Source organism: Eublepharis macularius, chromosome 6, assembly GCF_028583425.1.
Source record: "Eublepharis macularius isolate TG4126 chromosome 6, MPM_Emac_v1.0, whole genome shotgun sequence".
In the NCBI taxonomy this organism is placed as follows: Eukaryota; Metazoa; Chordata; class Lepidosauria; order Squamata; family Eublepharidae; genus Eublepharis; species Eublepharis macularius.
Genome location: NC_072795.1, coordinates 90,635,021 through 90,659,659, shown reverse-complemented (window position 1 = coordinate 90,659,659; position 24,639 = coordinate 90,635,021). Strand labels below are relative to the sequence as shown.

The 24,639-nt window shown below is 40.9% G+C and overlaps 1 protein-coding gene across 1 annotated transcript in view; it reads left to right on the top strand.

The window, feature by feature from the left end:
- The window catches only part of ADAM12 (ADAM metallopeptidase domain 12), a 391,488-nt gene that overhangs the window by 279,111 nt on the left and 87,738 nt on the right, over window positions 1–24,639 (top strand). The window contains exons 10-11 of the mRNA XM_054982517.1: window positions 566–650; window positions 13,350–13,498. Of these exons, the coding sequence (XP_054838492.1) occupies window positions 566–650; window positions 13,350–13,498 (234 nt within the window). The remainder of the gene's footprint in view (window positions 1–565; window positions 651–13,349; window positions 13,499–24,639) is intronic.

The window sequence follows — 24,639 nt, the reverse complement described above, 5'->3', positions numbered from 1 at the left end:
TGATACATACATTAAACAGAATGGAAATTGACTAACATTTTCTCTGGGGTTAAAACCACTTCTTTATTTTAAAACGATTCCCTTTATTTAAAAAAATGCCCTTCCCAACCATTCTGTTATATACATTCTTTGGAAAGCAAGATGAGAGTCTTACTGATCTCATCAGGCAGTCCAGATGGGAGCCATAGCAAAGAGCACTCAGGTGCAAGCAACAGTTGATCTTACCTGCTTGCAGGCAACTTCAGAGCCTCTGCTTAAACGAGTGAAGCTGCTGCAGCACAACCTATCAGGATGGTTGATCCTGCAGATATGTGGATCCAAGACTATGAAAGGCTTCCAGGTGATAACAAATAAGAACTGTGTTAATAGAAGCTAGGCACTGGGGTGGGTTTTGTCCCCTCGGTAACTTATTCTCCAGAAGCAATGCTTTATTTGCCCCCATTCAGCCATTAAATTATATGGAATACAGTACAATGGTGAATTTGGGAATACCAGTAGATGAAGGCTAAACCTGCCTTCAAAAAGTGATTTCCTTCTTTTAACATTCTTTCTTTTCTTCCATCAGTGGAGTATATTTCCAAGGTACTACCATTGGCATGGCACCCATAATGAGCATGTGTACTGCTGAGCAGTCTGGGGGTATTGTTATGGTAAGTGTTTGTTGGTACCACACAGCTACGTTTATTCAGTGCAAAACAGTTTTCACATTTTGCTTAAGCCAGGAGCCCAAGCTTTCTTTGTAGCCTTTTTCATTTCACGATGATGTCAGACATATTTTTGATTCATTTTGTAGACTTCCTGTGCATGAGTTTTGGTCTTGGGGAGTGGACTTACAAAGGAATTTTTTTTAAAAAGGAAGTCCCCCCCCCTCCTTGTTCTAGATCACACATTGTATTAGTATTCCTTTGAGTTGCCCTCCATGTTCTGAGGATTTAAGAATATATATTCTTGATTTTCTCTCCATGTTATTCTTAGTTGCCTTTTGCACAGAATTAAAAATGGAAGTACCAGTAAGAGTAAACATGGCAGTGTGTGTGAACTGCTAACTCTTTATCAGCATAATCTGAAGCAAATCATAGGAAATCAACAGAGCTCAAGCATGTGATTACGATGACTACTAATTACAGTAGGATTTAATAGTACCTATTGGATGCTATCTGTTTCTAAATATGCTTTCAATTAGACTGCCCACCAGTGAAAGGCATTTAGTTGGATAATCAAAACCTTTTAACAAATTAATGGATTATATTTGAATAAATTGACTATTACAAAAACCTCACTATTTGATGTACCTTTGTGAGATGCTGAAGACAGGGATGTGAACCCTCTTCCAATCTGATAGGTAATTAATCTGGCTCTCCTGTATTAATTACAGATTGTATGCCCTAAATTTGAGTGGCATGGCCAGCATGGGTGCTTTTAGACCTCAGGTGCCCTTGTTAACACTTTCAGGAATGTGCCAGGGCATAAAGCCTTCTGACCATCTTGCCCCCCACCCCTTAAATGGCTACTTGATTTACTGGGGAAGCTGGCAGAGGCCTAATTCATGTTTTGTGGATGTTAGGGACCACAGAGACCTTAGATGCTGCCATGTGTAATTCCTACAAATATCAGGAGCTACCCAGAAAGACCTGTTAGATTTATCATAAACAGTGCATACAGTGGTGAAAGCTGTGTTCATGCTCTGAAGGCCTAGATGCATGAGTGCTTAGAATACACTGCAGAGGACATCTATGCATCATGAGGTTTTGAGGATGCAAATCAGTACCTTTCCATTGCCTCCAATAAGTGAGGATGGTACATTAGGATGGAGGTTAAAGACATGTGATTTACTGGGATTCTAGGCTCTGGTTCTCTGGTGAGGTTGTCATCATAACATTAGAGACCTCTGGCTTTTCCAGAGAAGCTTTCTTCAGACTCATTTTGGATTGTATTGAACCTCTCTGAGAGTCTTCTGTCTGATCCTAAACTAACCAGCTTTTCCACAGGGTTGCCAGTTCAGGGTTTGGAGATTCCTGAAAACTTAGGGGTGAAGACTGGGGAGGGCAGAGTTTGGTGAGGGAAGGGACCTCAGCCGTACAGTCTACCCTCCAAAGCTGCCATTTTTTCTAGGGGAAGTGTTTTGTGTAGTTTTGTGTAGTCTGGGGATCAGTTGTAATTCCAGGAGAACTCCAGGCCCCAACTAGAGGGTTGGCAACTGTACAAATCTACCACTAAATATCTGTTTTGTCCAGATTTCTATGGAAACTCTAATTGAAATAAATGTGACAACTTGCAGGGTTTTTTTTAAAAAAGAAACGCTACCACTTAGTTTTCTTTTTTTCTTTAAAAAAATAATTTTATTGATTTTCAAATACAACATTAAAAACACCATCTAGGCCACAGACATAATATTCAAAGTTACATAAGGGAACAGAGAAAGAAAAACACGTGATAAAAGAAAAAAAGATAAGAATAAAAAAGAGGAAAAAATAAAAGGAAAATAAAGAAAGAAAACAGGCAATGTCAAACCTATTAATGGAGGACTTTTCAACGTTATCTTGTACTATATAGAACTCGGAGAGGATTTTTTTAAAAAGCTACCACTTAGTTTTCAAAATAAAGACCATCGTTTAATATTTTCATTGTCCTTCCCTATAGAATAGTGCACCAGAACAAAAACAGCCGCACAGTTTAAAACTATGAATTTGCCTTTTTTCTTTGTATCTCAGTGCTTGATAAAAAGTTCTCTCAAACATTTTTATGGGACACAGTACATTTACTATGACAGATGTAATTATAAGCTCCAGTTTCTGAATTGCTTGTTTTTCAAATGACCACAAATGGGTTTTTATTATAATGGCAGTTGACAAAGCCCAATATGTGGTAGTAATCATTACAAAATGTTTGTAATTGCTATATATTTTTATGGATATTATTAATATTACTGTTTCTGTTACCTTTCAAACAAAGGATTAATACATACATTGTTATAGCTGGCATTAGAGAATGCCACCTCTAATAAAAACAGTATAATCATACATTATATTGTATGATTGTATTGCTCTTTCAGATTTTGAGTGAAATGGAAGAATGCTAACACAAATACTTGTCCATCCATACCACCCTACCTGTGCTCTATGACAAATATTAAAAAATTACAATGACGGCATCGTAAGTGTATTTTAAAGTTCATTGAGACTGCAAATGATACTGGACTTTTAACATGATTTTCATCATAGCTTCTGTGTCCCTTCAGAGTTTTTATTAATCCTCTAGTAGGTGGAAATTGTTGCCATTGGGCAGTCTTGTAAAGTCTTCAATCTTTATGGCCCTTTTACTTCGGGATTTTGTTACAGAATTCAACTGTAGATCATTTCTCTGAAAATCTGGTATCATATTTATGCCAAAGGAATAAGTAGGGAAAGAAAAATATAGTTTAGAAATCTTTTAATAATCTCTGGCATTTTTTGGAGAAACAGGGCTTTTTTTGAGGGGGAACGTCCCAGAACGGCATTCCGGCAGCTTTGGAATCTGCCCACATGATTCCTTCCTCCTTCAGCCCCGAGGGCTCTGCAGAGGAGGTTAAGATGCTTTGAGTTCATTCTGCTTTCTTTTCATTCTCTCTGTCTGTGTGTGTGTGTGAGGGAGAGGGAGAGGGAAAGGGAGAGGGAGAGGGAGGGAGGGAGCCTGGCATGGGCTCTGCAGAGGAGGTTTAGCTGCTTTGAGTTCATTCTGCTTTCATTCATTCAGGGGTTTCTGTGTATGTGTGTGCTGCTTTGAGTTCATTCTGTTTTACTTGCATTGGGAGAGTGGGTGGGTGGGGCTGTGTGTGTATGTGTGCTGCTTTGAGTTCATTCTGCTATCTTTTCAGGGGGTGGGGCTATGCATGTGTGCGCTGCTTTGAGTTAATTCTGCTTTCATTTCATTCAGGGGTTTCTTGTATGTGTGTGCTGCTTTGAGTTCATTCTGCTTTCTTTTCAGGGGGTGGGGCTGTGTGTGTGTGCTGCTTTGAGTTCATTCTGCTTTCTCTTCATGGGGTGGGGCTGTGTGTGCGCGTGTGCATGTGCTGCTTTGAGTTCATTCTGCTTTCTTTTCAGGGGGGTGGGGCTGTGTGTGTGTGGTGCTTTGAGTTCATTCTGCTTTCTCTTCAGGGGGTGGGGCTGTGTGCGCGCGTGTGCGTGTGCTACTTTGAGTTCATTCTGCTTTCTTTTCAGCGGGTGGGGCTGTGTGTGTGTGCTACTTTGAGTTCATTCTACTTTCTTTGCAGGGTGTGTGTGTGTGCTGCTTTGAGTTCATTCTGCTTTCTTTGCAGGGGTGGGGCTGTGTGTGTGTGTGTGCCCTACTTTGAGTTCATTCTGCTTTCTTTGCAGGGGGTTGGGGAGGTGTGCTGCTTCGAGTTCATTCTGCTTTCTTTTCATGGGGGTGGGTGGGGCTGTGCGTGTGTGTGTTACTTTCATTCTTTTGTTGACTGAAGTTGACATTGTTACAGTTCCCACAGCTTTTGAATGCAGATTGGTTCTGTGTTTGTTAAATATATCAGTTATGGTTATTTGTATTAGTTAAAATATCAGTTATGGTTATTCCAGTTTTATACTAGGAATGAATAGCTGTGTCCAAGTCACAGAAGGCTTTCATCAATATATTCATCAGCATATAGGTGTTCTTATGTCTTAATAGCTGTAACTCAAATGGTTCTCCCCATCCTCAGCTGATTAACATCAATGAAATTGCAGTGGACATATGGGTGTTAAGGAAGTTTTTATGAACATTGTTTGTGTGTGATATTGGAATATTTATGAGCATTTCACAATGTCACAACAGCTTAGCCATTGGTAAGGTAGAGTTGGCAGGCAAAAAAAAGTGCCATTTTAAACTAAGTATAAATCTAATGCAGCTAAAGTTGAGTGTCTTCTTTTAAATTGCTCCAGTAAAACAAAACCCTCCCTGAAAATTTGAAAATTCAATATTCATTAGATTAGGAATTTCAGGCTCTGGAATTTTGAGAAAGAATTTTGGATATTTTTTTCTATGCCGGCAGAGGGAATCTGTTAGAATTTAGATTTGTGAGATGGGTTTTGGATTTTTAGAGGCCCCTTCCTTCTTGCATATTTTAAAATATGATTCCAAAGAAATGAAATGTTTGGGAAAGAGAATGGAAGATTTCACTTTTTGTAGAGGACATAGAAAGGGGAAAAACCCTTTCTTATAATAATGTGAAATTTTCCAAGCTTACTAACATTTATCTTGTCATAATGCATTGTGCTGAGTTCTGGGAAGCAGCATCACTTCCGGGAAGTGGCACCACTTCTGGGAGTGTCATCACTTCCAGGAGTGATGTCACTTCTGGAAGTGACATTATAATGTATTTATGGGAGCATGTGCGCGCTTTGCATGCACACGTGGTAATAGAGAGTTCCATCACCTCTTTTCCCAGAAAAAAAGCCCTGTGGAGAAGTATCATATAACCCCACCAGGGGGCTCCATAAGTCAACTATTACTTGAGGGCAGGATTTCATTTTTCATCATGTATTACCATTCAGCGGGAAAATGAATATCCTTCTATGTAAGAAGTAATAAATCCCGTCTATACACATTAATAGACCATGGTTGTTTCCACATGCTGTTAAAGAGACGGCCCACTCACTGAACTCTGACAGTTTTTTTCACTCATTCCATACAACTCCAATTTCAAAGTGAAAGCAGGCAGTTTGTCTTCCATTTTTTCGGCACCTTTTCTGAGTATGGAATCTCCCACGCTTTCCTGTGCCAGCTAAAAGACGCTGAAAAAATGAAAGCCAAACTGCCTGTTTCTGCCCATAATCTGGGCCAAGATTTAAATGCTTAAAGCCAAATCTGTGCGACAGATTATAGCCATAATTTTTTAAAAGAGTAAATCTTGATAGAGGGTTCACTTGATAATGAAAGGCTGATAGTAAACAGCAAACAGAATTTGAATGGAAAACAGAATTAGAAGAAGCAGAACTGTGGAGTGGAAGCTCAAAAAACTCCTAAATACATACAAAAACACTGATTGTAATCATGTAAAGGGTAACTCTGTGAGCAGGATCTCTTATTAGAATTCTCAGCATACTCATAAGATTATTAAAGTAAATATGAATTTGACTCATGGATTAGGAAGAAGAGAGCCAAAAGAGAGTTCTCCACTCTCATTTTGGAGTAAAGTTTGTGCTAAATGAATAAAATGGCTAAAAACTTTCTGTGTATAGTGTATATCAGATAGTACTCTGTAATTTCACAGGTGTTATATTCGATTAGGGCCTTTAATACTGTTAGGCAGGAAGGATGATGGAGCATTGTGGCTGAAATTCAATAACTTAATTAAGCCAGAGTTCTTGGGTTTAAACCAGTTTAGTTCTGTAGATTCCTATGAGAACAACAGTCCAGTTGTAAGACATGCTGAACAAACTAGCCAACAATGCTTAGGACAAAGTTCACTGATAGTCATGCCAGTGCTGTTCTGTGATGTCAACATTGCAGCAGTATTGCACTGCTGAAACAAGTGAACACAAGAATGCTATAGTGTGGCAATAAATAAGGAGATGGCTTTTTCTCTAGTCTTTTATTCAGCAAATAGCGGAAGATTTTTTTGGTAACAACTAATGCCTTGAAGATGCTTTTCCAAAAGCCCATTAAGTCTGGGCCAGGACACGACTGAGAGCCAGGGGACTGAACTCATGGTTCTGAAATGTGTGTGTGTGTCCATGGCAAAAAAATTAGCTATTTTGAGGCTAGAAAATGGAAAACAAGGGAAATAAAGATCTGAGGTTCAAAGCAGACAAGATGCCAAGAGATTCGTGATTGGATCTTCCTAGTGATTTTTAAAGGGTTATGGTGTGGGGAAAAGAAAGGGTTTAACCCTTCTATCTCAGACAAAGTTTTGTTTATTGAAACCAACCCCACCATTCTGCTATTGGATCTTTAATCAGGAAAAGTCAAGCGCCCTGTCTTTTCCCCTTTAAAATGGTGGGATTTTGATTGGCAAAACCATGTACAGGCAGCACTCTTCCCTGCATTGGTAGTCCACAGGCAAATCAAGATCCTGCTTTGTGCAGGGAGTTGGACTAGATGAGTCGAGAGGTCCCTTCCAACCCTATGTTTCTGTGATTCTATGGCTGCAATTGCCCTTTAAAAAATGTTGGGAAAATTTATTAATTGGAAAAACTTGGTACCGCTTTACACACTGTTACCATGTGCCTCAGTGCTTCATGGCTCCTCCATGCTCGGCATGGCTTCCATGCTCAGTTTACATATTTTGAGGGGGGTGCTTCGCAAAGGGCCCCATGTAACTCTAGTAGTTTCTCATTCCAAAGGAAAGTAAACTCTTTGGTGCAGTTACTGAATCTCTCATCATTCCCGGCACATAAACGTATAAAAGGTTTAAATCTGATGATAAATTGGTTGAAATCCAGGTATTCCTGTTTGTGGACTTTCTGACCTGTGTACTTATGGCAAAGTAAGTATGCTGCATTTCAATGAGTCTCTCTGAAGAAGACATATTACAAGGGAACACTCAAGTGAAAGATCTTACACTTGTTCTGCCATTGTGGATACACATGCACTGCTAGGGAGATAGAGTACACTTGAATATAAGATCACACAGAAAGGAGGTGGCAAGGCCCCTTCCAGGGCTGTTTTGCTTTTGTGGGACAACTCAAAAGAGCCAGCAGCCACTAGGCTACTTGACACCACCCAACTTGCATGACACCTAGGCCTAACTACTTGTTATTCTTCAACATCAGCCATTATATGGAAGCTATGGGGGAGGCTACCAAGGAGAGAGGAAGCTGAAGACAGGGCGGCACATAGAAGTAGGTGGGTGGGTTGGTGGGAAGGAGAGAAGGAAGCAGGAAAAGGGAAGAGGCTAAAGGGGCTTTCAGGGAAGAGAAAGAGGAAACTGTGAGGAAGAGAAAATTAGATTCCCTCCCCCCGCAACTCATTGTGGGTCCTCTGTTTGTAAGAGATTTCAGAGATCATCCTGTGTGACTGTTGGCATGTATGCATCAAGCATAAGAGAAGGCATGTGTGACAGGCCTTTTCTTCCAACTGGTAGTCCACATAGCCTTTTATAATTTTGGAAACTAGGTTTGTTTTGAAATTGTTCTGGATGACTGTGGTCAGGCTTGATTCAGGTATAGGCATGTTCTTAAGAAACATCTAGTTAGCTTTCCTATATCAAATTATTTTACTTCTTACAAAAGCCTGAAGAAGTGAGTTCTGATTCCGGAAAGCTCATCCCCTACCACAAATTTTGTTAAGTCTTATAGGTGCTACTGGACTCTTGCTCTTTTCTACTGCCACGGATAGACTAACATGGCTACCCATCTCAATCTATCCTCAAAAGAGGTACACCTCAATAAGGTTTGGGGTTTGTTATTAGATAGAGCAAACAAGTAAATAATATTACAGAATCTCTGCTTCCATTCTAAGCTTTTATTTAAACATGATTATTCAACATTCTCAACTTTAGCTAAATCAACAGAAACAATACTATCTATCATAACTGCATTAAAGAAGAGCAATTACATGAATACCAGAAAGTATCTAGCTCCAAAGATAAGCAGGGCTGTCGTCACACGGGCTTTTATTTAGCACTAAAATGGCGCTATTTCCCGGCAAACACCCACCTTATTCCAACACTGCAGCGATTTTCTCTCTTCTGCTTTGTGCTTGATAGTCGCGCTATTTTGTACCTCAGTGTGAATGCCTCTCATCGATGTATTTCGCCTCGCAACGTCCTATGCCCTCCCTTCAATCCCAGAATCCATTTCTTCCTGCGACTCCCCTTTTTAAAATTTTATTATGTCCTTATAACGCCATAACGACATAACACAATGCAAACTTTCTGCTGAAGTAAAAATGACTCAATCGCCATGGCAGTGTCTTCAGCGATGGGGATCACGCCGGACAGGGAGTTTTCTGCGGGCAAAGGGCTATTTATATAATTTCAAAGTTGGAAAAACAAAAGGGTCGTAATGTTTTGCTCTAACGGAATGTTTATATGCTGTTATTCCGTTATAGCGGAATTAAACGCCAGAATAATTTTTAAAAAGGGGGAGGAGCTGCTTCTGCGCGGTTAGAGAGAACAGAACAGAGTGCTTCGGTGTGGACAGCTGGTGGCACGAAGAGCCGTTAGGTGACCCAAAGAAACGTTACTGTGCCGATAACAGGTAGGACGCTATATGCTGTAAATTTAACGGAAGAGATGCCCATGTGACGACGGCCCAGGTCACAAGCAAGGAGCTCCTTTTATAAAAAAAGTTCAAATCAATTCAGCATCCCGTATGTATAGGATTTTAGCATTCTGTCCAACAGTAACGTGCTGTTCCACTTGATAACTAATTATCTTATAACTTCAAACACCAAACAAGTTTATTAATACTTACATCTACTTAAAATATAGGAAAATTATGTTCATTCTTGCTACTTTTTATCTTAACAAAGTCTATGTAAAATTAGTGATTACAAGTCTCTGTTACATACAAATACCTTTTTGGCCCTCAACCACAACATCCTTCCTTAAATCATATCTTTACTTCTGGGAAGTTAGACATTGTGGCCATTTTCAGACACTCACTGCCCCTAGGCCTCAACACACAGTATCTATTAATATGGGTTAGAGGGCTCTTCTCATCTATATAAGGCAATTCAATTGTGTTACTCCTTTATTTCAGTTTCCTCTCCAAGGTTGTTCTGTTCTGGTCCTCTAGGCTTTTATGGTAAGATGTCCTTATGGTGGCGAGTGTAAAGGCATTGGGTTTGCTGCCATGAGGTAAGTATTGTAGTAAATAAAAAGAACTCAATATCAGGAAGTTTACAAAAATAACCAAGAAGATTTATTTATGTACAGGTTGTTTTTAAATAATAGATCAGCAGCCCAGGCTCCCAACAGTCAAATGAGAAAGCTGGCTGAGGCACATAAATTATGGCTTCAGATTGTGATTTTAATTCTGTTTAATGCTTTCAAGTACAAACAGGCTTTCACTGACTAGCCACCAGGTCAAATCCTCTCTCACACTCAGGATTCCACCCATACCAGCCTTCTCTTTTCCAATAGTCAGACTAAAGGGTACAAGGCCTGCTCATCACCAGAGACAGTCCTCACAATTTAGTTCTCACCCAGAAGTAGAGTTTAACCGCTCAGCCACAAAATCAGGCAGAACTATACATGAAATCGTATGCTGTTTCACTGAGGCAGACATCACCTAACTGCTGCTGTGTTGCCTTCCATCCTCCCACTGAAACGTGATTGGATGCTGGAGTAGCACGTTCATAGGCTCATGAATGCAACAGCTGAGAGGGGCTGTTTTAGCTTTCAGGGACAGGTCAGTCTCCTGTCCATCACAGCATGTATGAGTCAAGCAGACAGCAGTCAAAGTTTTGGTTTTGGGGTTTTTTTGCCAATAATAATTGAGCTACTGTTTCCATAAGTCACATCAGCAACAGTTTATGTACAACTACCTTGATGCCCATTCTTCGCTACTGTATTTAACTACTTTAAATCCAGTTATAATATTTATGGCTATGTTTAATTTTAATCCCTTTCTTGTTTGTATTTTATGGTTTTATCATTTCTTGTATTAAATCTTTTTCTTCTTCTTTAATAACAATAACAATAATATTTATGGGTATGTCACGTTTTTTGGATTGAGGGGGGGAGTTGGTATTATAGTATAATAGCATAGCACCTGAGCTTCACAAAAGTGTTTGAATAAAGCGAAGCATGTTAATGCCTAAAACTGATGAAGTGAATTACTAAATGTAAGATTTATTGAACAGATTTTTAAAAGGAAAAGATTATAGTGCTTTTTTTCTACTGAAGGACCTCTTTGTAGACCTCATTGGTGGTTTCCCCCCACTTTGGAGCCCCCACTTTGAGGAGAAGCTTGTGGGCTGGGAAGCCAGGAGGGTTGAGCATGTTGAGGAACTCCACAGGGTAGTGGACCACATCATCCATTTGCACCACTGAGTCCACAGATCTGTACTCCATTTCTGCCCTTTCGAGGGAGTTAAGTTGTGTTTCATTAATGATGGCAGCCTTGTCATTCTTGGGGGTCAGAATGGCATGCTTGCACAGCCTGTTCATGGACTACTCCCTGATAATGGCAATATCAGGGTATATTGTGGCTGTTAGGTCTGCTAGGGTTGTCACTTCTGTACCCAGGCCTGCAGGGATGGTAACCTTTCCTTTGGACTCAGGACTTGCTCGTACTTGGCCACTCCTGCTCAGTGCAACACAGGAGTATGATGTGCATATTTCTTTGCCGCATCTCTAAGTTGCTTCCTCCTTTTAGCATCAGTATATGTTGCACAATGTCTGCCAGGAGGCTTCTTGGGGGCAGTAAGAGATGATTTCTGCAAGAGGTTTGAGGTGGAGTTGGACTGAGGGAGGCAAGGGCTGTTTCCACACTACTTACCTTCATCCAGAATGTTGTGGAACGTCATGAAAAAATTGCGGAAGATAGCATCTTCTCGTGCGGATTTTGCATGACATTGCGCAAAACTTGCAGGAGAAGACGCTATCTTCTGCGTTTTTTTCGTGACATTCTGCAGCATTCCAGATGAAGGTAAGTAGTGTAGAAATGGCCCCGATGTGGTGGGCCCTTTGGCAGGTTCATGTGAGAGGTTTGCATTGAAATGGCCCCTAGAAAGGCACCATCTCCCCATGAATATTTAAAAACTCAGTTGCCATACTGACTTTTATATAAAGTCCCTTTTCAGGAGTCTTGTACTGTCTTTCTTCAACTGTCTGCAATTTCCTTTACCTAATTTTTACCTCAGAACACAGAGTTCCACAGCTGACCCATCAGCCTGCCAGCCACACAGGAAAGCCAGGCTCTACAGGGAGATTAGCAACCCTAGACTGGGAGGTGTATTTTTACCTCAGGACACATTCAGTGACTCCCAATAGCAAGTATATACTCTTTAGAATGTTGGAGAGATGACAAATCAAGGTTGCATATGCAAATGACCTCAGGGAAGCGTGGCAGTTGGTGGGGGGCGGGTGAACAGCCTGCCAGCCATACAGGGAAGTTGTATCCCTACGGGAAAACACATTTTACTCCTTTTTACCTCCTTAGGTGGTGAATTTCTTAAAATCCCTTCTTAGTGAGCCTCTGCATCACAAAAGGAATGTCCTGCCAAAATTTCATGTTTCTAGGTCCAGGGGTTTGGGCTGGGCGTTGATGAGTCAGTCAGGACATTTGTCTTTGTATATATAAATTAGCCAAGTGGCCCTGATCTATGAAGACTTAAATCTGGAGACTGGTGCCATGAACAGACAAGATAAATCTTTCCACAAACTTGATAACCCTCCCAGGTTTGCAGAAACATCTGAAATCTTAAAAAAAAAAACATTTGGGATTTTAAAAACCCTAAATCATAAAAGGAGCACCTGTAGCTTTAACTAAATGCTCTCTGGAACTGTTGCTAGGCAATCATAAAAGTTTAGCCAGTATTCCAGGCTTGAATTGTTTCAGTAAAAGGCAGGAGGAGGAGGAAGGGCCCTTCCAGGTCCATTTGGGCTTTGATTGAAGACTCATTCGGGCAGGGACAAGAAACGTCCACTACGTGACTTGATACCATGCAACTGCCATGACTCACCCAGGCCTGGCTGTTTGATTCTGTTCAATAGCAGCCCTGCCCCCAAAGCCACTATAGTGTAGCGGTTAAAGTTTCAGAATATGATCTAAGAGACCCAGTTTCGAAGCACTACTTTGCTGTGGAGGTTCATTGGATGTCTGATCCAGTCACACTCTCTCAGCCTAACCTACCTCTCAGGATTGTTGTGAGGATAATATGGAAGCAAGGAAAATAATATAATCTGCTTTATGTCTCCACTATGGAGAAAGGTGATATATAAATCATGTAAATTAATATATGTAGATAAAGATGGGGGGACAGATAAAAGGTAAGTTGTTTAGTAGGTTTGAAGGAGGGAAGGATATGGGGAAAGGTGAGCATATGGAGGCTGCCAGGGCAAGGCAAAGAGGAAATAGTATTTGGGAAAGGGGAATACAGGAGAAAGTGATATACCCCCTGCAAGGCCTTGCAGGTTCCCCACTATGCATCTGGGCCTAGCTCAGCTGGCACCATGCAACTGGGCCAAATGTAAGAGGCTGCCAGTGGTGGTGGTGGGGGAGACAAGGAGGCAGACAAAGTTGGGTGGGAAGGAGATAAGAAACAGAGGAGGGGAAGAGACTATGTGGGAAAGGCCCCTCCTCAAGTCCTTGCAGGCCTCCATTTGTTAGACTCTGTTGAGTTTGTGCACATTTCATTGTATTAAGCTATAATGATTTGTCATTTGTAAAGTGAACTTTACCATCTCTCTGTCTCTGTTTATCTTTGAGGATCATTCAGACAGCCCTTTGGGAGCAGCAGTAACTCTGGCTCATGAGCTGGGGCACAACTTTGGAATGAACCATGATACATTGGAAAGGGGTTGCAATTGCAAGTCATCTGCTGACAAAGGAGGCTGCATCATGAACCCCTCGACTGGGTAAGCACAAGCGTTTAATAAGCCCTGTTTGAAAAAGAGATTTTGCTGTATCTGTGGCTTTGTTTTTATTGCAGGAAGCATTTAAGCAGAGGTTTACATCCTGTTATTGCAATTAATGGTTATCACAGAAACTCCTCCATAATGTACAATAATAAACCCACACAAATGAAATCAGGCATGGGGAGGGAATCTTAACCTTCGGGGGAGTTGTAATTTCCCCACCTTCCCTTGTTTCTGAAGGAAAATGTGTGAAGCTGAATTGTCTTTACAGCCTAGCCATCTGGAAAAGAAGAAAAAGCCATAAAAACATGGTCATTTCTATAAATATAGAGAAATTTGTAGATATGTGTAGGCTGAGAAGTGTGCGTGTGCTCCCTGTTTCAAGACTGCTTTAAAGAAGGGCTCTCTAAACTGCACAATGCAATCAAAAGCAGAGTTACATCCTTCAAAGCCCATTAAGTTCAATAGATTAGAATAGTGTAAACTTGTGAAAATTTTTAAAATAGCCATCGCCTGACTCTGTGATATCACTTCTGGAGAAAACCCAGGAATGAAGTCCCGCTTCTCTAGAAATCACTGGATAACTCTATGATTATCACAGCATTGCCGCTGCCTGTACCCTATGTCTCCAGTCTCCCACTATTTGCCTTGCAGCCCTATCTGAGCTGCTTTCTTTCATCTTAGTTGTAACAGACAATTCCGGGAATATTAAATTATCAATTCTTTATATTCAGTGCAAAGGTGCAAAGTGCAAAGTGCAATTATATAAATATACAAATTGATAAATATACAATAAATACAATAAGAATATCTGATTTCTCTGTCCCAACGTGCAATAAATATGATAAAAATTACTTGTTTTCTGTCCAAATCATTATGGAGAAGGTTTTTAGGGATCAGTGTCCATAAACTGTATATGATGGAAACTTAGCAGCATACAAGGTTATAAATGGAGAGTCCCGAAGTAGATGCTGGGTGGCTCCAGTCCAAACTGTAAACTGTTCCGAAAGTGCCGACGGGATTATGCGTGTATATTTATACAATTCCCGTTTCGTATATAACATACTTCTTCCTGGGCACGATTAAACATGGACTGTAGACAAGAGTATGACATAATCAAATTCACTTTAACATCCATTAAAAATTCAATTTTATATATATTTATCTATGTTTACTCCATCTACTCACCGGTCCCCAATACACTGGTGACTCAAATATTGCTGCTTATACCTTCTTTTCCCAACTTCAATACATTACACGCATGGATCGACAGACAGACAGAAATCATACAGAGGAAAGGCTCCCTTAATCACAAACACTGAAGTGAATAATTGGCCCAATTACAGCAATTAACAAACACAATTACAACAATTACGCGGCAGTACAGAAGGCAATGCTACTTACACCACGTGCCAAATCCAACGGAACAGTAACGTTAAAGGAACATGCCAACGACATAAACGATATACATAAATCCTCAGATCAGTAGGTCAATAACCATGAAACCTTTCTATACAGCCCCAAAGGGCATCTAGTGGATGAAGCAATGGTGGCTATACACTATCCTAAAAAGCATGAGTAGTCCATTTCGCTATTGAGACCCCCCCGGTGCCAAGCTCCCGAGTTTAAAGATCCACCTTGTTTCAAGTTGTAATAGTCTCCTGGGACTATCCTGAAGGTTTTCCCTGATCATATCCACAACTGTTATCCTAAGTTCTCTGGGGTTGTGCTGATGATTTAAACAATGCTGGACCAGTGGTGCCTCTCTAACCTGACTGCGAATTCTGGAAATGTGTTCCTGTACCCTGATTTTAAGGGGTTGTGTTGTACTGCCCACGTAGATTAAGGGGCAGCTACAACGAATTGCATATACCACGTTAGGTGTCCTACATGTACTAAAGCCACCTGGGATATCCCGGCAATCGGGGAATAGTTCTTCAAACTTAACCATGTGAGCACAAACATTACAGTACCCGCACTGGAAGTGTCCCCTAGGTGCGGGGTTAGCCAGGCTATGTGGTTGATTCTGCTGTTTAAATTCGGAACAGGTGAGTAGGTCTTTGAGGCACCGGGTTCTATGGAGACCGATGTCGGGGCTCGCCTCACACCCAGGGATGTTATTCACAAGATGCCAATGTTGCCGAACAATTCGACAAATGGGGGTGGCCAGAGTGGTGTAATCAAGTGCCCATTTCAAATGTTTATTTCCTATATGGGTTTTTGGGACTAATAGTTGTTCCCACGGTGTCCTCACAGCCCTATTCCTAGCTGAATTAATAGCTGACAGCGGGTAGCCTCTGCTAGCCAGTGCTTTCCCTAATTGGGTGCCACTTTCCCTAAAATCAACATCATGTGAAGAGTTCCGTTTCAGTCTAAGATATTGACTGATGGGAATATTATATTTTAAACGCTGTGGGTGGAACGAAGAAAAATGGAGGTACGAGCACCTATCTGTATTCTGTCAAATCCACATTCACCCATTACCCGCATGTTTATCGGATATCTTCCGTTTGCCTCCAATCCGCGATTTTTTCCTCTTCGTTCACATTCCTGCTTCCAATCCGTCTTTCTCGCGCGTCCCTCCGGTCACACAGCTGCTCGAAAACCGCTTTTTTGGGCGGGACCTTTTTTTCCCCGCCCATTTTTTAAAATTTTTTTGAGCACACTTTTCCATTATTTCGATCTTGCCTTATAAAGAAACATCATTGAAGATAATGATGCCTCTCTTTCCCCCACTGACAGCACTCATGGCTCTCTCCCGTTTCTTTTTTTGGAAATTTGGAAGCATGTGGGAAGCTTTCGTGGGCATTTCCTATGCAGGACAGTTCAGTGCCTGAATTTTACTGAAGTTTCACTTCCTTGGAGTATCATTATTTCGATATTTTGTAATTTCGATATTACAGTAATATAAAATTAAAAAAATAAAAAACAGTTAAAAAGGAAGTTTTGCGAGTCCATTCTGAGGATGGATTCACCCCAAAATGATTTTTCAAACTACCAGATTTGATTCAGAAACAGCATAATCAATAATTCTAATGCTATGAAGTCAAAAATGGTCTTTTGCAGACTACAGAGCACTTGCAAGTTGAATCAGCCAATAGGAACTCTTGGAATGGCTGGAGAGACAGGAAGGGGGGATGGTTTTTAAAAAAACCGCGTAAATTGCGCATTGGATCTCCCGTTGAAAACCTGTGACCACATATTCGGGAGAAATACGAATGAAATGCGTCTGTTTAATGAGGTAATGTGACCGGCACTCAGGATTGCGTGGGGAATGCGGGGAACATGCGACTTAGAATGAGTAATGTGGATTTGCCCTTAGTAAGCACTAAAACTGCTTCAGTCCAGTGCTCCAGCTGCTGTAAATACCTGGCTCCCATCCTTCTTTCACAGTCAGTAGAGTTATGGCAGGTGAAATTAATTCAGTATATGATTTGCTGTGTGGAGGTATACTTTGTTTCAGAAGTAAACATTGTGAAGAGCTGTTGTAATATGTCATCCATGAAGGAAGCCTTTACTTCACCTTTTAAAGATTTAAGCTGCAGTCTTAGGCACACTTATTAGGGAGTTAGTCCCTAATTCAGTAGGTTGTTCTTCTGAGAAGACATGCTTAGGATTGTACTATAAGGAAGCTATTGCTGTTGCTCTGCCAGAATACCCATACAAGCTACTATTACTAAATTGTAAGAAGAAGATTTCTATGTTCCTAGCAGCTTCAAAGGTAGAGGAAAACTATGAAGCTGTAGCCCATTCTTTACTTTGCAACAGAAATAAATAAGAAATGAAATATAGAAAGGTTATTTGAAAAACAAAGTCATAATTCTGTCAAAGATGTGTGCGTTTAAAATTTCAGTACATTTCACACCACTCATGGTAGACATATTGGCGCACTGTTTCATGGTACTATGCTGGTGGATCATGGTGGTCCTGAATTTTTACGTTACATTCTTACCATATTCTGAAATGTAGTCATTTCTATCTTTATTCATAGAATCATAGAGTTGGAAGGGGCCATACAGACCATCTAGTCCAACCCCCTGCCCAGTGCAGGATCAGCCTAAAGCATCTCTGACAAGTATTCATCCAGCCTCTTCTTGAAAACTGTCAGTGAAGGGGAGCTCACCACCTCCCTAGGCAGCTGATTCCACTTTTGAACTACTATGACAGTGAAAAAGTTCTTCCTAATATCCAGCCGGTACCTTTGTGCATGTAATTTAAGCCCATTGTTTCGGGTCCTACCCTCTGCTGCCAGCTGAAACAGCTCCTTGCCCTCCTCCAAATGACAGCCTTTCAGATACTTAAAGAGAGCAATCATGTCCCCCCTCAATCGCCTCTTCTCCAAACTAAACATTCCCAAGGCCCTCAGCCTTTCCTCGTAGGGCTCAGTCTCCAGACCCCTGATCATCCTCGTTGCTCTACTCTGCACCCTCTTGATTTTGTCCACATCCTTTTTGAAGTGAGGCCTCCAGAACTTCACACAATACTCCAGGTGCGCCCTGACCAAGGCAGTATAGAGAGGGGCTATGACCTCCTGTGATTTCGATGCTATGGCCCCTTTGATACAACCCAGGATTGAATTGTTCTTTTTTGCCACCACATCACACTGACTGCTCATATTTAGTTTACAGTCCACTCTTACCCCAAGATCTTTCACATATACTACTGCCCAGAAGTGTATCCCCCATCCAGTATTTGTGCTTCCCATTTTTGTGGCCCAGATGTAATACTGTGCACTTGTCTTTGTTGAATTGCATCCTATTCACAGCTGCCCACTTCTCCAGAGTATTCAGGTCTTGTTGAATTTTAATTCTGTCTTCTTGGGTGTTTGCTACTCCTCCCAATTTGGTATCATCAGCAAATATAATGAGCAGCCCTTCCACTCCTTCATCCAGATCATTGATAAAAATATTGAAAAGTACTGGGCCCAAAACTGAGCCCTCTGGCACCCCACTGGACACCTCCCTCCAATCTGATGAAATGCCATTGACCACCACTCTTTGGGTGCAGTCCTCTAACCAGTTCCCTATCCACCGAACTGTCCTATAGTCCAGTCCATAGTCTTCCAGTTTGTCCATCAGAATGTCATGGGGGACCTTATCAAAAGCTTTACTGAAATCCAGATAAATCACGTCAACAGAGTTCCCCCGATCCAGTAAGCTGGTTACTCAGTCAAAGAAGGAAACCAGGTTGGTCTAGCAAGATCTGTTATGGACAAAACCGTGCTGACTTCCCTGGATCACTGAGCGGTCCTTCAGATGCTTACAGATTGATCCCTTTAAAATCTGTTCTAATATCTTCCCAGCAACAGAAGTCAGACTGACTGGCCTGTAGTTTCCCGGGTCATCCTTCTTCCCTTTCTTAAAGATTGGGATAACATTCGCTCTTCTCCAATCTTGTGGCACATCCCCAGTCTTCCAGAAGGCCTTGAAGATGATGGACGGGGGTTCTGCAAGTTCTCTAGAAAGTTCTTTCAGCACTCTTGGGTGCACCTCATCTGGCCCAGGGGATTTGTATTCATCCAGCGCAGCCAGATGCATCTCCACAACTTCTCTGTCAATGTCAACTAGCCACTGAGGTGTCCTGTCACATTTTCTACTATCTCTAGATGTGCCTGAGTTCTTCAGGGAGAAAACAGAGGCAAAAAAGTCATTAAGCCCGTCTGCTTTTTCTCTGTCTTGCATCAGAGTTTCTCCATCTACTCCCAACAGCGGTCCAATCGCCTCTTTTACCTTGCGTTTGCTTCTCACATATCTGTGGAAGTTTTTCTTATTGTAGCGAGCCCTCCTGGCCAGACCCAGCTCATACTGAGCTTTGGCCTCTGATGGCTTTTCTGCAGTATCTAGTAACCCTCATATATTCCTCTTTAGAGGTCTGTCCTTCTCTCCATTTCCTGAACATTACCTTTTTCTCCCTTAGCTTATTCTGGAGCTCTCTGTACATCCACATCGGTTTCTTGGAGCCTTTACCATGTTTCTGTCTTGCTGGGATAGTGAGGGCTTGAGCTTGCAAAAGCTCATGTTTGGGAAGGGCCCACCCTTCACTTGCTCCTTTCCCTTCCAGCACACTCCCCCACGGAATGACTCTCAACAAGGCTCTGAGTTCATCAAAGTTGGCCTTATGAAAATCTAACCTACGAGTCTGGCTACGAACTTCCTTGGCCCCCCAACAGCAACTGGAATTCAAGGAGGACATGATCACTTCCCCCTAAGGTCCCCACCACCTTCACCTCATCTACCAATTCTTCCCTATTGGTTAATAACAAGTCTAGTATGGCCGAGTCCCTTGTAGCTTCCTCCACCTTTTGAAAAAGGAAGTTATCGGCCAGGCAGGTCAGGAAATTCCCCAGCACACATAGGGGAAGTTGGTCACCCATAATTACAAGGTTCTGATATCTGGCTACTCTACCAATCTGTTCAGAGGGCAGCATCCATTTCTTCTTGCTGGTCAGGTGGTCTGTAGCAGACTCCAACAATAATACCCTTTGTCCTTCCTCCCCTTATTTCTACCCATATGCTTTCCACTGGGCTGTCCGCCCCATTCTCCATAACTTCTTGACAATCAAGCCCTCTCCTCACATACAATGCCACTCCACCTCCTCTTCTACCCTTCTGTTTTTTCTTGAACAACTCATACCCATCCACTAGCACATTCCAGTCATGGGAATCATCCCACCAAGTCTCAGTAATTCCTACTATATCGTAGCCCTCTGTTTGCAATAGAAGCTCAGGCTCTTCTTTCTTATTACCCATACTCTGGGCATTGGTATATAGGCACTTGCAGCCTTGTACCTTTGTTTGACCTGTCCTACCCAGGTGGGTCCCCACTGTTTTCACTTCATCATTGAAATTCCCATGTCGATCGTCCCCTTCCCCTTGCGGCATCAGTTTAAAGCTCTCTTGAAGAAGTTCTCCAGGTTCGTTCCAAATGTTTTATTTATTGCCCAGGTTAGCAGAGTAAATTCTTTTAAAACAAATGGTGAGAGGTTTACAGTGGTAAAAAGGAATTATGTAGAGAATTTGATACAGTCTTTTTTTTCATTAAATGGAATACTGTGATGCATGCTATGATTCATAAAGACTTTGCTCAGAATAGGCTATTGGACAGGCCTATTGTAGAGAAGTTGAAATATTCACGGTCAGTTGCTATGCAGAGGAAGGCAATGACATTTACATCACCCTTACTCCCTGCACCCTCTCCCCCTCCCCTCCTATATATCTCTGGCCAGTTTCTTCATACCCTCCATGCATCTGATGAAGAGAGCTGTGGCTCTCGAAAGCTTACGCTACAATAAAGTTGGTTAGTCTTAAAAGTGCTATTGAACTCTTTGCTAATTCGTTTTCCTGTTCATGACTCTGCCATGACTCACACACACACACACACACACACATACACACACAAATCTGGGGAGGTTTGCCAGATAAATTTTAAAACAATTTTCTGCCATTGACTGAGGATTTCATTACTCACTGCCAGAGAAATATTTTGGGAAAAAGTTAAAACATCCATTTTTACAGTAGATATGCTCTGAAAATATGAAAGTGGTAATGATGTCCAAAAGGTCACCAATTTATTTCAGATTGTAACTTTTATCATTTGTTTCTGCTACCTGACTAAAATCTTTTGTAATACACATACCTAAGTATCTGACCAAGCTATTGGCAAACGTGACATTTAGTATTTTTAAAATTGCTTTTTTTTTAATTCAAGAATTGTTATATTCAATCCATTCTGATCTGAAAATTTAGAAAAGATTCCTTTCCCCACTGAATTCATTTAACAGTTGCTTACTTTATGGGGGAAATGGTGGTGTTAAATAGAGAACAATACTATCTACATATAATGATATTTTGAAATGTTTACCCTCCCCAACTATACTCCCTTAATATATGTACATTTCCATTACAAAGGTAGCCAATGGTTCAGTAGTTAAAATAAACAAAAAGTGGGCATCCTTGTCAAGTACAGCCATTTGTCTATAACCATTAACAACAGCCCTTTCCATGGATTATTGTATATCAGCTTCAAGCAATCTTTAAAATTTCTTCCCAGATTAAAAGTCAAGTATATGCCAGAAAGAATTCCAGTTGATGTGATCAAATGCTTTTTTGGCATCTAAAAATGACTCATAGCTGATATTTATTTTGATTCTGCATTGTGTTTACTATTGAAACTAGTACCTTAATATTAAAAAACAGGGCTTTTTTTCAGCAGGAACGTGGTGGAACGGAGTTCCGGAACCTCTTGAAAATGGTCACATGGCCGGTGGCCCTGCCCCCTGATCTCCAGACAGAGGGGAGTTTAGTTTGCCCTCTGCGCCGCTAAGCTCCCCTCTGTCTGGAGATCAGGGGGCGGGGCCACCAGCCATATGACCATTTTCGCCGAGAGCGATTTAAACTTTAAAAAACTCCCCCCTTGTTCCAGCTAACCCAAAGTGACATCATTGTGTGGTCCTGAGTGCCACCACTTTCCACCACCTCTTTTCCCAGAAAAAAAGCCCTGTTAAAAAACATGTACCTGCTATGAAGCCAGACTGATCAGCATCTATATAATAAGGATTTATTCTCATGAGAACCATACAGCCATATACATGTATAGATTTGTTTATCTAAAGAACATTTAACATGTAATTATCATGGATATCTGTGACCCCCTTTCACACTGCTACCTACCATAAACCTCCATTCACTGGTTTGGGGCTTCACAGGCAGTTAAAGGCTGCCACTACACACCACTTGTAACCTCTGTTTATTAACCTGTTCTCTCTCTCCTTTTTCCAGAGGCTCCACCAAACAGTCAGCCCATCCTCTATTTTTACTTCCCCTCACTTAGCTATTGCCCAGGGCTATTGGAGAAAGGGAACTTACTGTTTACTTCCCATATACCCTGTCACCATTAAACTAAACTTGGCCCATTGGTCATTGGTACCGCAGCAATTAAGTCAGTTATTTTCCCCTTGTTCAATGACTTCATCTTTTAAATAAAGGTAATAGGGCTGTATTATAATGGAATGGTTTAGAAATATGCTTTAATAAAGAAAATGGGACTATAGACTTCACTACTGTGTATACTATGTATAATCAGTTTGTTGTGTGTATTTTGTTGGTCACACCACATTGTTCTCTACGTAATACTATTTCTGCATTAACATATCATGTTAAATACTTATGCTCTGTTTCTGTAAACCTATTCCTATTACATTGCTTATCAGATGTCTCATCTATTGCTTGCATTTATTTACACTATATAATCTGTCTTGAGTCTCAATGAGAAAGACAGATTATAAATAAATAAATAAAACCTTGATAACCTCCGAAATAATTATCACTAATACTTAGATACATTTAGTAATAGCAATCAGCTTTTCAAAGAATTGATTAATCCAAATATCAAAAGAGTAGCCAAACATCTGCTGGCAAATAGAAGCCACCTGATCTTCTCAAAGCAATCCAACTAAAGTAATCAGTCAAACAATACGCAACTACACAAGGGTAATCATTTCTTTGGAGGAGCCAGAGGAGAACCACACCCCCTTTCACTCCATTTTCCTGAGGGAATGGTAGGTCACCTCTGCTGACTGAGAAAGGGAGAAAAGTGGAGCTGAATGGACGTGGCTTTGTCAGGCATGTGTCAGCTTTGCCTTCCCTGTGTATTCTAGACGGATTCTTGTGAGCTGTTAGAAGAGCCTCATCTGGAAGTATATGTCTCTTCAAAGGGTCTGGGCAGCAGGAATACACCCCCCTTAACACTCCTCTCCCACTTGTGCCAAAGGCCCATGTCTGTAGCCAATCTTTGGTTTAAATAGCCACATACTACCTGAAAAAAGCCCCAAATTACTCAGCAGGATAAAGCTACAGTTTCAAAATAATCTAATAGAAGCAAGTTGCCTCCAGTCTCTTCACATTGTGATCATATCTACTCTTTTTCATTGCCTTTCTGTTTCTACCCACCCACATCTTTGACATGTTAATCTGTAGATCTTTAGAGGAAGATTGAATGTTTAAGGAATGGTTGAGGGGAGAATGATCATTCATTACATATTATTTATTCTGTGTTCAGTACTAGACACCTCTTTCAAGTAAGAAGCTAGAAAAAATGGACATCTTTGTCATCTTTGATTTGAAGTCACTGTGAGGGAGTACAGTATTCAAGGGGTTGTTTTATTACATCAAATGTTTCTTTAATTAGTGTCATCACATTTTGCTCTTTCTCCTTTAACCTTCTCAGAATTCAGTATTAAAATATTTATTGGAAGGGACTACAGTGGTCGAAGCAATTTCTGGGGTCAGTGGAGGATTAATCATTCTTGGTTCAGTCTATTATCAAGTTTCCTGTAGGTTTATTTTTCAAATGTATCTGGTACGATGTGTATTACTTTTATCACAAACAGTTATAAACAATCATGTACATTTAGGAGAGCAGATATGATACGATATTTTCAGTAGCTTAAAGGAGAAAAACAGATGATGCAATCTTTCTACCTGACATTCAAATGTATTCTGAATAAAACATGATTCACAATACAAAAAAGAGCCTTTTTGATAAATAAGGTGAAATAGCAGAAAATGCTTGATACGTAAAAATTAGTTTTTAAAGCTTTTATTTCAGTAATAATTTTCGCCAGCTTTAAGGGTTTTGAAATGTTAACTTTGTGATGATGGCAAAGGGCCCAGTGTCATATAGGGGTTTTTAAAGTGTCTTGTGCCAAACAAGAATGGTATGAAAGGGAGCTACTGACGAGTGCCAGTACGGAGCAGGAAAGGGGCACACAGAGGACAAGGAATGCCTAGGTAAACTTTTTATTGCCTAGTTTCTCTACAGTTACCGAATAACACTTGAAAACACAAAATTGCAGTATGAAATACCTTGTTTTAAATAAATCCCTTCAAGGATTTATGAGTAAGTTTTGACTCTCCTCAGTAGAAAACAAAAGAAGAAAAATTGAAGGGCAGTCTACAGAAGTTGCATTGCTGCCCTGAGAATTATTAAGGAGGTTACCAGAAACCCGAATGCTATTCTCAGTGCCAAAGAGGAAAGTCTGGAGAAGTAAATTGAAGCCATATTTGAAGCCTTAGAAAAATGCAGTGGAATCCTTAAGACGGGAAATGGGAAATGTACATCAGGTGGTAGAAAAACTGAATCAA